A 15,538-nucleotide genomic window follows, 5' to 3' on the forward strand; every position below is an offset into this window, starting at 1 on the left:
TAAGACCACTCAAGTGTCTATTATTAGAGATCTATACTTTGCAATTTCAGGCAATAAATTACGTGATAGCCATACCAGTCAAAATAAAAATGCAAGAGATTATATATGCTGGATATGTAGATTATATCAATTATTAATCTGACATATTATTATTTTTGAAATGGAGTCTTGCTCTCATGCCAGGCTGGAGTGCAGTGATGTGATCTCAGCTCACGGCAACCTCCACCTCCTGGGTTCAAGCGGTTCCCCTGCCTCAACCTCCTGAGTAGCTGGGACTACAGGCAACACCACCATGCCCAGCTAATTTTTTTGTAATTTTTAGTAGAGAAAGGGTTTCACCATGTTGGCCAGGGTGGACTCGATCTCCTGACCTTGTGATCCTCCCACCTTGGCCTCCCAAAGTGCCGGGACTACAGGCCGAGCCACCGCGCCTGGCCTGGTCTGACATATTATTAATCACTTACTTCCTTGTCTTTCAATTTAAAAAAATTTGGGTCTTAAAGAACAAACATGGTTTGGATAAACACATTTTTATTGTTTGTTTATAGTACTGTTTGGTTTGTGAACACACATGTTTCTTGTTAACCCTGCTATAACATATTTTTGCTTGAGATCTAAATGTTTTTCCTATTAACTAGACTGACTCAGGGTAAAACTAATTTTCTGCTGCATAGAAAATTATCTGCTAAAGTTGTGTGTGATGTGCATTGCTATTCTCTAAGGGTTTTTTTATAGCTATTTTGTAGAACTCCTAAGTAAACATGACTTGTAATGCAGGATACGCACTTTCATTTTTATCTGAAAACTGCAGGAGAAAGATGTGATGTCCCCATTTAAAGAGGAATAGCTGATTATTTTTTCACAACTTCCACCATTTTTTGGTTTTCTTGTTCAGTTTTATCTGTAGGTAGCATGGACCCCATCCTTGTACCATCTTGAGGAATGTGGGGAAGGTAAAGCTGATGCTTCTTAAGGTTTCTTAGATGATACCTACCTTTAAATATATCAGAGGGATATATAAATTTAATCTTAATCAAAACTTAGTCTGTTAAGAAAAACTGAATACATAATTATTGGACTGTCATATAATAAATTCATAAATCCTAATCTATCCTTTAAGGTCTTTTATACGTTTTATTTCTTTTCCTATTCAGATATAAGTAAAAGCATGTTTTGAGTAGCCACACTTACATAAAAGAAAGCTTAGAATTTACAAGTTGTTTTGTGGAATTTATTTATTTATTTTTTTTATTTTTATTTATTTATTTTTTTGAGACGGAGTTTCACTCATGTTACCCAGGCTGGAGTGCAATGGCGCGATCTCGGCTCACCGCAACCTCTGCCTCCTGGGTTCAGGCAATTCTCCTGCCTCAGCCTCCTGAGTAGCTGGGATTACAGGCATGCACCACCATGCCCAGCTAATTTTTTTTTGTATTAGTAGAGACGGGGTTTCACCATATTGACCAGGATGGTCTCGATCTCTTGACCTTGTGATCCACCCGCCTCGGCCTCCCAAAGTGCTGGGATTACAGGCTTGAGCCACCGCGCCCGGCCTGGAATTTATTTTTATATAATAGTTTAAGAATAAAATAATGTTGGTTGATTTACATATTACAGATATACTGAGATGTATAAATAGGTTTATAGGTTTATTCCAATTCACGTAGACCCTTTGCCCCACTATCATACCTATACTTACAGAAAGGGTAGAGGGAGTAACAATTAATGGCTATTTGTGCCCTATGAAAACAACTATTTGGAATATTTTCTATATCTTCACAACCACAGTAGGAGTGAAGAAAGAAAAAGCAATAGTAGGCAGCACTCCTAGGCTTTATTTTGTCAAGCTCCTGAATTCCAAAGTTCCCAACCCTGGAGCTCAGAAATAGTCATCCTTGGAGTCAGCACTATGGGAGGGCATCTCAGCCTAACTACACTGTGTGGCTAAAGGCAGATTTGAAAAGGCCAGATTGTTTTATGAGCCTTCTATGCCCACACTGCATTAGATACCGTGGATTACTTTATAAGTTTTTTGTAAGTAAGTTTCATGGAGGAGCTTAATAACTAATGGTATTTATCAGTATCTTGTACTGATAGTTTTAGATTAGAAGTCAAGAAAGTATGGGACCAACATTTCCCACCTGGAAGTATTTACAGAAGTCCTTGTGTACAAGCAGGGCCTGGGGCTAATAGCAGCCCAGTCGAATTTCCTGGTTCCTCTTTGCTAAACCATCTTGTATTTTGTTTTTGAACTGAAGCCTGGTGACAGATTCTCTTGATTTAAACCCTGAATAAATGTTTCATGTAAAAGTCATTCTGTCATTCCAGAATGGCTTAATTAGTAAAATAAAAATGATTACCTTTGGATCTCTATGTAAATTAGTATCCTTTCTTATTGGCTGCATACACTTCGTGTTATATTAACTTGGCACACTGTTCTCTGACCACCGTGCGCTGTAGTATAAGTCACACCACAAACGTTTAAAAACCATGGCTCTGTTGCAGTTCTATAATTAACCTTTTGTTGGGAAAAGTCTCCAAATTATAAAAATTGATCTATGAAGCACACACCATTTGTCTCTCTTTGTAAATGAAAACAAAACAAATGTGTTGCTTTTAGAATATGGAGATGAACCATTATGAGCTTTATCTTGATTGTCTCTGTTTCGCTTTCTTGACTAGAGTTTTATCAATGGGTCGTTTTGGTATCCCCTCTATTTCTAGGTGGGTTGCCTATGAAAAAGAACATTTTAAAGGCCAGCAGTTTCTGCTTGAAGAAGGAGACTTTGAAGACAGTAATGCTTGTGGTGCATTAAATGGCCCTATCTTGTCTTTCCGGTACTTGCAAGCTGTGAGTTAACTTCCTTATCCTTAATTTTCTACCTTTTAAAAAATCTTTTCACAAAAATTGAACATGACTCCTGATAAAACATGAGATTATAAAATATTTCCAACACCAAGAGCATTAACCTGAACTGCCTCTCCAACTTGCCTGTTTTTCTTAACTGCTATGATTATTATGGATTTTTTTTTAACATTTCATCCATTGTTCCGATAATCATTTTCTGAGTACCTTCTTTGTTAGATGCTAGGAGTGGCCAGACTCAGCCCCCACATTCACAGAGCAGGCAGTCTGGTAAGGAAGATAGCACTTATATAAATGTTTGGTATTGTTTGGCTATGATTGTATTAAGTACGAAGTACTCAGAGTCCCCAGCAGAAGGTCAGTTGGAAAAGATGTCACCTGGCTGAAATTTCAAGTTCAAAAGAGTTAACCAAGTGAAGAAGTTCTAGTACAGGGTGAAGGAAAAAGGTAGGTGCCTGTGTAGCAAGAGATTAACACGTTAATGTGTAAAGTCAAGGTTGTAAGCTGTTGATTCTCAAGTGGGGGTGATTTTACCCCTCAGGGGGCCTTTGGCAGTATCTGGAGACATTTTGGATTGTCCTCTCTGGAGCAGGGGTGCCACTGACATCTAGAGGGTGGAGGCAGTGGTTGCTGCCAAACTCCTGCAATGTGAAGGACAACCCCCAACAACAAACAATTACAGGGTCCCAAATATTAACAGTGCTGAGGTTGAGAAACCCTCATGTAAGCAAAATTTTGGTATGTTTAGGGAAATGTGGTTAAGTTGGGATGTTAGGGAGAACTTTGGAAAGACGGTCTAAAGCCAGATAATGAAGGGCCATATTGAGGAGTTTAGATTTTTTTTTTCTTGAGTTGACCATGAACTGTTGATGGATTTTAGTCCTAGTAAGCATGATTACATTAATGGCTTAGAAAGATCTTTCTGGTGACTGTACCAAATGAGTTGGAAATCAATTCTACCTGAAAAAAAATAGAACAGTCTACTGAATATTGGGCACTGGGATTTCTTGAGCTATAGACAAATAATTTGTGAAGTATTTAGTCCACCGTTCTAACACACAGGGACCATGGATTTTCTTTACTTAGCCATGTCTTACTTGATATCTAAAAGGTAAGCAAGACAGAGCCTTCTTTACACTTTAGATCGTTGTGACCACATACACTGAGGAAATCATGGGTCATGATTCAAAGCACCATCCACCCAGTATTGAATAATTTAAAATTTTCTCCCAACTTATTTAAGAAAAAGTTGGGTGGGAGTATTGCTAATGCTAGAAATGTTCAGCACTGAATTTGATGGTGTCTTCTAAAGATGACTTTAACTAAAACAAGTATAACAAAAGACCGAAACCCCAGGTCACTGGTTGAAATCCCTCAGTAGTAGAAAATGTGAAAAGTTATAAATACAAGTTATGCAACCACATAGCTAAATAATTAGGAGATATTTGATATAGACAGAGGCTATAATACATAATAGAAAAAATAGCAGAAATGAGCAAGTTAATTAATACTGCAAACAAAAGTTTTGGGCCTGTACAAAAATGACAGGTTCTTTTTTTAATATATAAGTAAAAATACCCTTCAAGGACTATCTTCTCTTCTACTCTCCTTAAATTAGATTTAAAAAAAATTAAACTATGAGTTCTTACCTCATAAAGATGTTATTATAATCCTCATAATGGCTTTATATGCATATTTGTACTAACCTTCACAAAGACTATGAATTGGAAACTCTTATGATTCCTATCTTAGAGATACAGAAACTGATGATGTAAGAGGTTAGGCACTGTGCGCAAGTGTAGACTGTGATTTGAGGGCAAGTCTGTCTTACTCTAGAGCCCATGTCATATTATCCATTTTTTATTGTTCCAAAATGCTTAGACTTAAAAATTATCTTAACAATAAAAAATCGAATTTCATTCAGTCAAAGACTTATTAGCACTTTATTTGTAGCTATAAATACAGGGTCACATTACAGACCAATATACATATATAATAAATACATGACTTTCAGACACTTTCTCATTTATGTTTAAGTTCACTAAAATATTTTCAGATGAAATATACTAAAAAAATCTACATGTATTTAGACAACATAAAATATGTACATATTGTGAAAATCCTTCAAAAACTTGCTTATCAAATTATACTTAAAAATTGAATATTCCCCAGACATAGCATTTTAATTGGAAAGGAGTTCTTAATGTTCTTGTAGTTGTGACAGCCCTCTATGAGATAATACATACAGCTGATGTGAGACATTGTTACCCCATGCAGAGGCTCAGATGTCTCCAGCCTGGGGAAGAGTGAAGCACTGCATTTAAGATATCCATTGAAGTAATATAAACCACACTAGAGGACATAAAGAAGAGCTGCATAATACAGTTTTCAAATGTCCTGGCTCCAGTGTATGGAACACCCTGGATCTACTAAGGTCAAATACCAGACATGTTCCTCAGGGATAATGTGATGTGTATCATGGAGTGCATTGGAGAGGACAATCAGAAATGTGTTCCTAATTCCAAATGAGTCATCCAAATACATCGTAGTTGCATTTTTTTTAGGAGAGGACCAAAAGTAATATAACAGTATTTAGGGGCCAGGGATTAAGTAATTTTTATTCCTTGATGTCCTCAATAACACTTTCTTGGTGTGCTTGCTTTTCCTCAGTTCTATACTAGATTAACTTTATATTTGCTTTTGTTGTGATTTTCAGACTTTAGGCCTCTTTTCAGACGTTTGATGTCAGGTTGGTATGCAGCAGAGACCATTTGTTCTCCTAAATTAATGGATACATGAGATCTCCACCAATGTCTCATATCACATTGCCCTCTGGAGATTGTAATGCAGGGACTCAGCTTTGGGATTTTATGGGATTTAAAAGTAATCAAATTACTGATCCTTATGACTTATCTTTGGGTCTGAAGCAATTGCTCAGTAGTGTTCTCTTAATAGTAGGTAGTACTAGCTTTACCCATGTCCCTGCAAAGCTGGAAACCATCATTCTCAGCAAACTGACACAAGAACAGAAAACCAAACACCACATGTTCTCACTCATAAGTGGGTGTTGAACAATGAGAACACATGGACACAGGGAGGGGAAACATCGCACACTGGAGCCTGTCAGGGAGTGGGTGGGTAGGGGAGGCATAGTAGAGGGTGGGGGAATAGGGGAGGGATAGCATTAGGAGAAATACCTAACGTAGATGATGGGGTGATGAATCCGGCAAACCACCGTGGCACATGTATGCCTATGTAACCTGCACGTTCTGCACATGTACCCCAGAACTTAAAGTACAATATAAAAAAAAATAGTCGGAAGTACTGTACCTGAGATTTTACTAACTACTAACTTATCCAAGTGCTTTAAAATGTAAAATGGAATACAGTTTTTAAGGTTGTTCCATCGTTCTTTATTCTCGAGCAGAAGAGCTACACTTAAATCTAGGTGACTTTGGCAGTTACTTAGTAATCTAATAACCTTATAGGACTTACCCTGGACTTTGTTCTGTTAATTAAAAACTCTTAATTATATTTAATAATACTCCACCAAGTGACAGATGAAGTGAAAGGTTTATTAAACCATCTTTTGGACATTTACATAGTGTACAAACTTCACTGTTGTAAATAGTGCATTTTTGCATATAAATTGCTCATCATTTAATTCCCTTAGGAGACTTTTCTTAATTCAAAAAGGAATTTCAGGGTCAGAGAGCATGAACAGTTTCTTTTTAGTCTGTTTTTTAAGTCATTTTATAAAATAGATGTTTAATTCTTGTTTCCACCAGCAATATAGTTTGATAAAACTGGACTTTTAGAGCTTTTTTTAAGAAATGAAAGTTGTATCTAATTGTTTAGTTTGAATTTCTTTAATTTACTCATGAAATTAGACATTTGCATATTTATTATTTTCTTTTTCATGAATTGTCTTTGTCTTTTGCCAATTTATCTATTTGAGTCATAGAGATTTTCTAAGATATCTTTGTTTTAAATGCATTGACTCATTATATGTTTTTTTAAATTTCCTATCATTTAATTTTTTAATGAACATTTTTTGTTAAGCAAATTATATTTTTCCTATTATATTTAAGCTCATAAAATCCTGTCACACATTGCCACAGTACACTATTTATTTACTTTTGTTTTATGTAGTTTTTGTTCCTTAGGCACAAATGAGACTAGTTTCCTTTGCAATTAGTGTTGTATATGATAGCCCATAAGCCCCAGAAATTTACTCACGACTACTTTGTATAAAATTGTAGTATCTTCCCAACTAAAGTAAATTCAGACTGATTTTTTTCCTTTAAACTACACGGGAGTAATAGCTATAAAATGATTGCAGGGCCATTTAAAATTCTTCTTGGAGTTATTTGTGTGAAAATTACCCCATGAGTATGTGATATTTTGCTAAGATAATAGCGGTCCATAAAACAGAATATGTATGTTTTCCTAAACTTTTCTGTTTCTCCTTTTAGAATTTTATAGAATCTTCTGTCACACTGTTTGAATCTGACCTAGAAAGTGGGAAGTTTATTGACATTACAAATCAGGAAATTTCTGATTTGGAAGAAATTGGCTTTGGCAGTAAAACAAGATCCATTCATGTTAAAAGTGGAGTGTAAGTTGCCCCCTAAACTAAGAACCTTGAGAAATTCTTTGGTATTTAACATTGTTGTTTGCTTGATTGTATATCACTTCTTCTTTTTTTTTTTTTCTTTTTTCCCTACTAGATGGGTTGCCTACCAGCAAAAGTTCTTCTGTGGAGAACAATACATTTTAGAAAAAGGGAAATACAAATGCTTTTTTGACTGGGGAGGATCAAATAACATAATCATGTCGATACGACCAATCCAACTGGTGAGTGAAGTATGAATATAGCCCATGCTACGTTACGTAATAGCCTGCAACTGAATATGTGGAAACCGCTTTTTAAAAGGGGGGCTGTTGAATCACGTCATGTGTGTTTATGGAAAGAAAATGCAATATTACTTTGAATTTCGATAGAGTCCGTAGAGAGCTAGTAGATACTAACACATGAATGAGAAGCCTCTGTGATTCGATCCGTTCATTCACTCAACAGCATTTATTTAGTGTCTCTGATGTGTAGGACACTATGCTAATCACTGGCGATAAAGATTAAGACCGTCCTGTTGGTTTTCTGTCTCCTAGGGGAGAAAGATGTATGGACAATAAATCATAGTATGATTAGTGAGAAAATGAAGTGTGAAGGCAGTGCAGGGGAGCAGGGAAAGGGAACACTCAGTACCTGGGGAATAGAAGACCTTGCCACAGAAGAGGATGTTTTGGTGACTTGAGTGATAGCTTAAGGGATAAAAGCAATTTTTCCAGGCAGAAAGGGCATTTCACAAACAAGGAATAATGTTCTTATGTGCAGATTCATGAAGCTGTAGAAGAGTGTGGTCAGTTTGGATAATAGCAAATGCTGCAGAACAATGAGTGCCCACGAGACAATGTTCAGAAATTCACACTCCTTCTTTGTAATGGGCACTAGGCCATATTTGTCTTCCAGCTTCAATATTACTCAAAATGAATTAGTTATAAATACTAAAATCATTATAAGAGAATTCAGTAGGTTATTTGAGAGCAATAGCCAGTTCAAAGAATCTCATAAACAGATAAAACCATCAAAATATTTTTTCAAGCTGGGTGCGGTGGCTGTGGTGGCTCAGGGGTGCAATCCCAGCATTTTGGGAGGCCAAAGTCAAGGATCGCTAAAGCCTGGGAGTTCGAGACAAGCCTGAACGACACAATGAGACCTCGTTTCTACAAAAAATAAGTAAAAATTAACTGGGTGTTTTGGCACATGACTGTAGTCCCAGCTACTTGGGAGGCTGAGCTGGGAGAATCGCTTGAGCCCTGGAGATCAAGGGTGCAGTGAGCTGAAGGTGTGTTACTGCAGTCCAGCCTGGACAACATACGAATACCTTGTCTCAAAAAAGAAAAAAAAAAAAAAAAAAAAATGAAAAAGAAAAGCAATTTTTTTTCCAAAGGATATTTTCAGAACTTTCAAAAAGACAACTAAGATTATGTGATTACAATTTTGAAAATGCTTTAATGTTTTTCAGGAACCACTTGGGATAAATGAACCTCCACATTTGGTACGTTTAAAAATATTCTTATAATTGTTAAATTGTTTACTAAAAGCTTTTATACCCTTTCTATCAAACCTTTCTCTTTTCTGCAGATAACTTTTTTGTCTCTCTGGCAGAGCAGAGTGTATTGTACTTAGTACCTATGAGCGGACGAATTCACATCTCTGTCAGTGTGTGCATAGTCCGGGTTTGTCATACTTTCTTTTGTTTTCTCCTGACAGAGCTGTAGCTCCGACCACTTTTTGAACTTCTGCCACTCTTTTTTTCCCATTGCCCATTCTTTCTTCAGCGTCACATTCTTCATAGAATATTATATTTATCTCTGGAAGAGCAAACTTACCATGGAGAGGTCACTGTCTTAGCATGCTTTATTATGTACATGTATTTCTAATACCGACCTCAAATGTTTCTGAGCTAGTGAACTTGAAGCCCTATATTCATTTCTTCTGTATTAATGGTTTGAAGGGGACTGGGCAATACTTTGGAGCCTAACATTTGTTCATTTTCTATTGAGGGCTAGAAATTGTGCCTATTTAACAATTCTAAGTCCATGAGGTCAGTGTTACTCCCAATTATAGACAATAAATCTGAGATTCATAATTTAAGTAAGTTCCATGCACACAACTGGAAGTAGCAAAAGAGACATTTCTAGTGTGGACTGCACTTGACAAAACCACATTTTCAGGGTTTTAAATCAAAGAAAGACATAACCATGATATGAGCAGTACAACTATGGAAGGAAGAGGGGGTGAGAGGCATTGTTTCCTTTGTTTTATTTTAAATTACAAATTCAGAAAAATTGTTGTCAGAAAGCCAAATATAGTAATTACTCTTAAATATTTAGCATTTGCTGCCTTTACATAATGCTCAGTGTTTTTCTCTGAATGTGTATATTTCCTATCTTCATGTCAGTATTTATTTCAGACCAGCATTCTTTAACCATGTTTACACTCACAGTGCTTTCAGGTTTTATTATTTTCTGATGAGCCAGGCCTACGCGGAACATTTCCTTTGTGAATATAATTGAGTTGTTGTCTTTAGAGACACTTCCTGCCAGATCTTTATTTTGAAGTTTTGAAAACTCGCAACTGTGGATTTTTAAAGTATTTTTTCACATGAATGAAAATAACATGAGTAGATATATGAAAGAAAAGTTATTTCAAGCTGCACATTTTTGATTTCTAAGTACAGATAAAAGTCCCATTTTTTAAAATCTCTGTTTCTTCTGCTCCTACCTCCTTGTTCTCTTTTTTATGGACTTCCTTGTTTGGGGCAGATTGCTGGGAGGATTTTCTTTATAGTGTTTCCAGTCTAACTTGAAGAGAGGAAGCAGCAGAAAACGCCCAGTGAAATCAGCTCCACTTCATTTTTCTGGGTATGGCTCAGTTATTGCTTTGTGAAATAAGCATTTCCGACAGGTATATGATAGCTGGATATTTGGTAACACATTGAACAAAGCCTTCTTTGTTTACCTACTCTCAAAGCCTTATTTTCAGTCGACCAAATTTTCAGACATTTTTCTTGTTTATACTTATTTAAACAAATGAATCTTGGCTGACACACTGGTTCCTTTCAATAACTAGAAAGTATTTTCTCTTCAACAGACAGTAGTTAAAACAGTCAGATTGGCAATACAGATGCTGTATTCAAACGGGGTACTGATTTTTCCCTCTCTGAGGAGTGAGGAGGAAGTTTCATGTCAGAGCTCAAGTCAGAGAGGGAATTTTTTTTATGCTGGTGATTTTAAGGGGAATCTTAAGCAACCTAAGAGGGGAAAAGCCAGAAAGTGTATGTGTATAGGGATTAATATACATTGTGAATGTATGGTGATAAAAACACTGTTGCTGACTGCTCTGGAAATATGTTATGATGAGATATGGCTTATCTGAGATACTGGTAGAACACCTCCTTTTAATTTTATTTTTTGTTTTGAGATTAGGAAAGTTTTGTTTTAATTTTTTGTCTTTATTTCTTCCAAAAAAAAAATAAGAAGGATACATGTGCAGAACGTGCAGGTTTGTTACATAGGTATGTGTGTGCCATGGTGGTTTGCTGCACCTATTGACCCGTCCTCTAAGTTCCCTCCCCTCATCCCCCACTCCCCAGCAGGCGCTGGTGTGTGTTGTTCCCCTCTCTGTGCCCATGTGTTCTCAGTGTTCAGCTCCCTCTTATGGGTGAGAACATGCAGAGAACACCACCTTTTATTGAGAAGATTGTTTTTCTCCAAAGGCTGAAGGTTGGTCACTATGTCTAATTAACAACTCGAGATATACAAGATCGCTATAGAGTTCTTCACCATTAGCAAGTGACATTTTATTTTTTTGTTTTCCCCCCAAACAAAACAGAAACCAAAGAGAATATGTATTATCTTCATATTGTCATCATCTCTATTATTGCAAGTCCTGACTATCTGAAATCTAGTACTAGATTAAATCTTATAACAGTGAATTTAGTTTTCAGAGGAAGTTGTAGTTAGGCATCATTCTCTAGAAATCTAACCAGTTCTCCCCTTTGACTCAGCCAAGTACCTTTTGTTTCCAGAATCATTTTAAAGTCCATTTCCAGATTTAATTAAAAATTTGGATTTACTTAAATATTGAGCCCCTGTTCCATTTTATACATGATTCTCAACAAGAAAAGCAACTGCGTATTTTTTTATATTGGATATTTTAGCCTCGCTGAATTTTAAAGTGATCACAGGATCTGTAAGAATTGTTGCTACTGTTTTCATGTGTGGGGGATAGGAAAATGACAGCTTTAGGCAAATACAGTAAGATTCACGAGCAGTTTACTTCTTTGTGGCACTTTAACTAGATCATTTTTATAGGAGCCAAGTCACAACTACTTAGGAAGAATTATTTCAGTAAAGAAAGGCTTTATGATTAATAATGGAAATGAAATCATTGTAGAATATATAACCAATATGAGAAATATATAACACTACAGTATGAGAAAGATGTGATGTAATAGAAGAATGGAAACAAGACTTTTCCTTAACAATCAACATATTTGTATGAGGGAAGCCCAAAGGGCTAGAGAAAGTCTTACTTAGACAGGGATGAAAATTTCTCATAGAAATTATTTTAGTATTGGAGTAAGTAAAATTACATTAAAAATAATGCTGATATTGTAGAATAAGTCAGCACAGCTTCTGTGTTTTGTCAGTTCATTGCACTTTATAATAGTTTGTCATATTATAGATCTATTACCACATATTATTAGCATATACTATAAATGAAAATTACATAGCAAAAAGCATTTCCATAAAATGTTCTTAATAGAGTGGAGATAATTTCGCTCAAATGGTAGTTCTAAGAAAGAACTACAAACGGTAGTTTTAAGAAGAGCAAACCACAGGGACACTTTTTTAATTTGCTTCCATACATTTCCAGTTGGGGAGCTGGTAGGGATTGAGCCATACCTGCATGGTACGGAGGATGGGTATAGTTTGCAAAAAACTCATCTCTCATTTGTCTGTTTGCCTCAGTATTAAGAGTTATTTTGTATACTTGTTATCCATGGATCTGTAAAGGAAGCTAACATGGTCGTTTATCCAGCTAGTTTTTCCTAGGACTTAATTTCTCCAAGGGTCTGTCACTTAATTGCACCAAGTGGAGAAACTACAAGTTAATTATTATAATCAGTACGCTCAGAGTTGGTTTCTGTATGGATGCTCCTCAGGACATTATTATGAGAATTGTTCTATTTTGAGGATTGATAAGGTGATCAAAATGCATGTTTTTGTAGAGTTGGTTTAATTCTGGGTGAATCAGACACTATATCTCGTTTAGTAAACTCAGATAAGCATTTAAGCCAGGTTTTAAAGTTTGGACAAAGACTATTTTAACCTATCAAGAGATATTTGATAACATTATTTCTGCATGTATATATGAATTTGAAATAACTTTTCTGGCTATGAAGACTGAGACAAAAAATGGAGGCAGCTACTATGTATACCATCTGAAATAGGCTTAACTGGCATTATCAGTATTCTAGGATTTGACGTTTCATGGCTTCATTGTGAAAATGTTGAAGTATGAATCTTCAACTCAGCAGTATACAGTACAATTAATTAAACTGGGAATGCAAGTAGTGAACAAGACAACATGTGTCTCTTCTCATATGGCTTTTCTGACTTTTAGTAAGATAGTGTTTCCATGCAGGAGAAATTTCTCTGTTTTTGGATGTTAAAAATGGTTTGCTTTTTAGCTTCACATTTTATACATCTTTAATGATAATAGATAAAACATGAGACATAAGTATGTCTTGATTCAGACTTCCTTCCCTTGCTGTCCTCTGCATCTTCCAGAAGGACTACAGCAGAAACTTGCTGGATCACATCTCCTTAAGGCAAGAAGTCCCTTGGTGTTTTAATGCTCCAAATACAGTGTGATTTCCTAATAGGAAGTGGTGTTATGCAAGCCACAGATGGTCAGGGGGAATTACTTTTCTCACCACACTGATTTTGACTGATCTCTGATAACAGATCAAGTAAGGTCAGAGCAGAATGAGATAGCCAAGAAACAGTACTTCTAAGAAAAGGCCTTTTGGAAGACGAGGGAGGTGAATGTTGGCTGCTCAGAAAAGCTGTATCCTTGAAGACAGCATGAGCAGAAGGCAGGGCGATGCTGCAGATGGTTTGTTAGGATGCGTTCTGTGCCCTAGTGCCTGCCTGTCGGCGCAGGGTGGACCTGTGGGCCATGTTGTTCCAGGTCTCCAGTGTATTATGAAATTTTTGCAGGGCTTTTAATTTTTTTCATTCCTATTGTACCTTCAAGCCTACTGGAATTGCAAATTATTATATACCTGGTCTAAAGGGAATTATAGTTGAGATTTCATGGATTTTTTTCGACAAAAAGGACTAAAGTAGAAATGTAATAGTATGTAACTGTAAGCTGTACGTTTAAGGTATTCTTATCAGAAAACCGAAGGCTGTAAGCTGAAATACATGACACGGATATCTTGCTTTCTTCACCATAAATCTTCCACTGACCCCGTCGTCATTATCTCCTCCGCCACCTGCTCCTGTGCCCTCGTGGGCACTTTTCTTGCTTGCTTATGGGCATGCACTCGTTCTGTCTTCTCCTCATATTAACTGTGGATCAGGAAGAGCTAGGGAGAGAAGCAGCATACCATGTAGCCTCACACTAACCTAAGCCTCTTTCATGTTTAGCACTAAATTGCTTCTTATTTTATACATCTAGTCTCAACATAGGGCATAATGGTTGTTTGAGAGAATAAAGGACCACATTTTAGTGGAAGAAGGACTCTGATGTACTCTTATAGGTAGAATTGTTTTCTAGGCCTCTGTACCCACACTTTGGTGGAAGAGAGGCAAGAAAAATGATAAACAGTGACACTCCATTCCTGGAAACACGTGGGAAAGCTGGTTTAAGAAGCATATCATCATCCTTAACGTGAATTTGTTGATAATAGACTAAAAAGGAGTTTACTATCTTGCTGCATTTTATAAATTCATGAAATTAAAGGTTGTTTGCTTGTGATCATCTAAGACCATTTTTTAAATTTAGCTGTTGTGTTGTTGCTCTCGTAGCTCAAAGCATTCAGTAAACCAGGGTTCCAAGGTGAATGTTCAGATTTTACAGAAGAAACTGCTGATCTGACTTCACTCATGCCATGTTCTTTTAAAGTTCTTCGAGGTTGGTAAGTATGCTTATTAAGTGATTTCTGCTGTTATTTAATAACTAATTTTTAAAATTTATATAAATTTACTTTTTGCATACACAGTGAAACTTTAAAATTTCTCTTCAACAGACATTGGTTACCTGCTAACTGGTCTATATAAATTTTGCTTAATTTGTATTTTGAGCTATGATAGAATACCGAGAAACAGAATGCCGATTAACCAACTTAGGGAGCATTTTGATTTTGTCTCTCACTGTGATCTTACATTATTTCCTAAATATTTTGAATGTTTATTTTGTATATTTACTGTCTAGCATAGTAGAATGCTATAAAAATACCTGGTGTTTTTATTCAAGTAAGACATATTAATCCTAATTTTTTTAACCTTTTTTTAACAAAGTATTCATTATCCCCATATCACAGATGCGGAAACCAGGTTCAGAGTTAGAGTTTTCCAAGATTACATACCAAATTTCAGACCTGTGATTGCTTTGGGTTTTTTTCTTCTTATCTCTGAATCTAATATTCTTCCAATTGCAACAATATACTATATATTTTTCATATGTATATGAAACTGCATGTGAGTCCCACAGCTAAAATATATTCTACAAATTTTTTATTGTGCTAAAATATTCATAACAAAATTTACCATTTTAACTATTTTTAACCATATAGTTTGTAGCATCTCTGTGTATCAAACATCTTCCTAATAACCTGTCAAAGTCTTTCTTTTCTTCCTTTAAAATATCTTGGGTTTGTCAGTTTTCCTCCCTTCTCCCATGGATCATGAGAAACCTGGGCCTTCTATTTTTCACTTGGAAAAACTTCAGTATGTTAATTACCATGTATTTCCAGGTCATCTTATTTCTAGTTTTTACCCCAAACAAATCATAGTCCAATTATTTGTCCCAAA

At 36.0% G+C, this 15,538-nt stretch overlaps 1 protein-coding gene across 2 annotated transcripts in view; it reads left to right on the forward strand.

Moving 5' to 3' along the window:
- CRYBG3 (crystallin beta-gamma domain containing 3) overlaps window positions 1-15,538 on the forward strand; it is a 133,276-nt gene that overhangs the window by 77,100 nt on the left and 40,638 nt on the right. For both annotated transcript variants that reach the window (XM_017546195.2, XM_037744878.1), the window contains 5 exons: window positions 2,725-2,851; window positions 7,342-7,484; window positions 7,597-7,723; window positions 8,953-8,985; window positions 14,534-14,643. In XM_017546195.2, coding sequence (XP_017401684.1) covers window positions 2,725-2,851; window positions 7,342-7,484; window positions 7,597-7,723; window positions 8,953-8,985; window positions 14,534-14,643 — 540 coding nt within the window. The remainder of the gene's footprint in view (window positions 1-2,724; window positions 2,852-7,341; window positions 7,485-7,596; window positions 7,724-8,952; window positions 8,986-14,533; window positions 14,644-15,538) is intronic.

The sequence above is a fragment of the Cebus imitator genome, unplaced genomic scaffold (genome assembly GCF_001604975.1).
Source record: "Cebus imitator isolate Cc_AM_T3 unplaced genomic scaffold, Cebus_imitator-1.0 Scaffold188, whole genome shotgun sequence".
Classification (NCBI taxonomy): Eukaryota; Metazoa; Chordata; class Mammalia; order Primates; family Cebidae; genus Cebus; species Cebus imitator.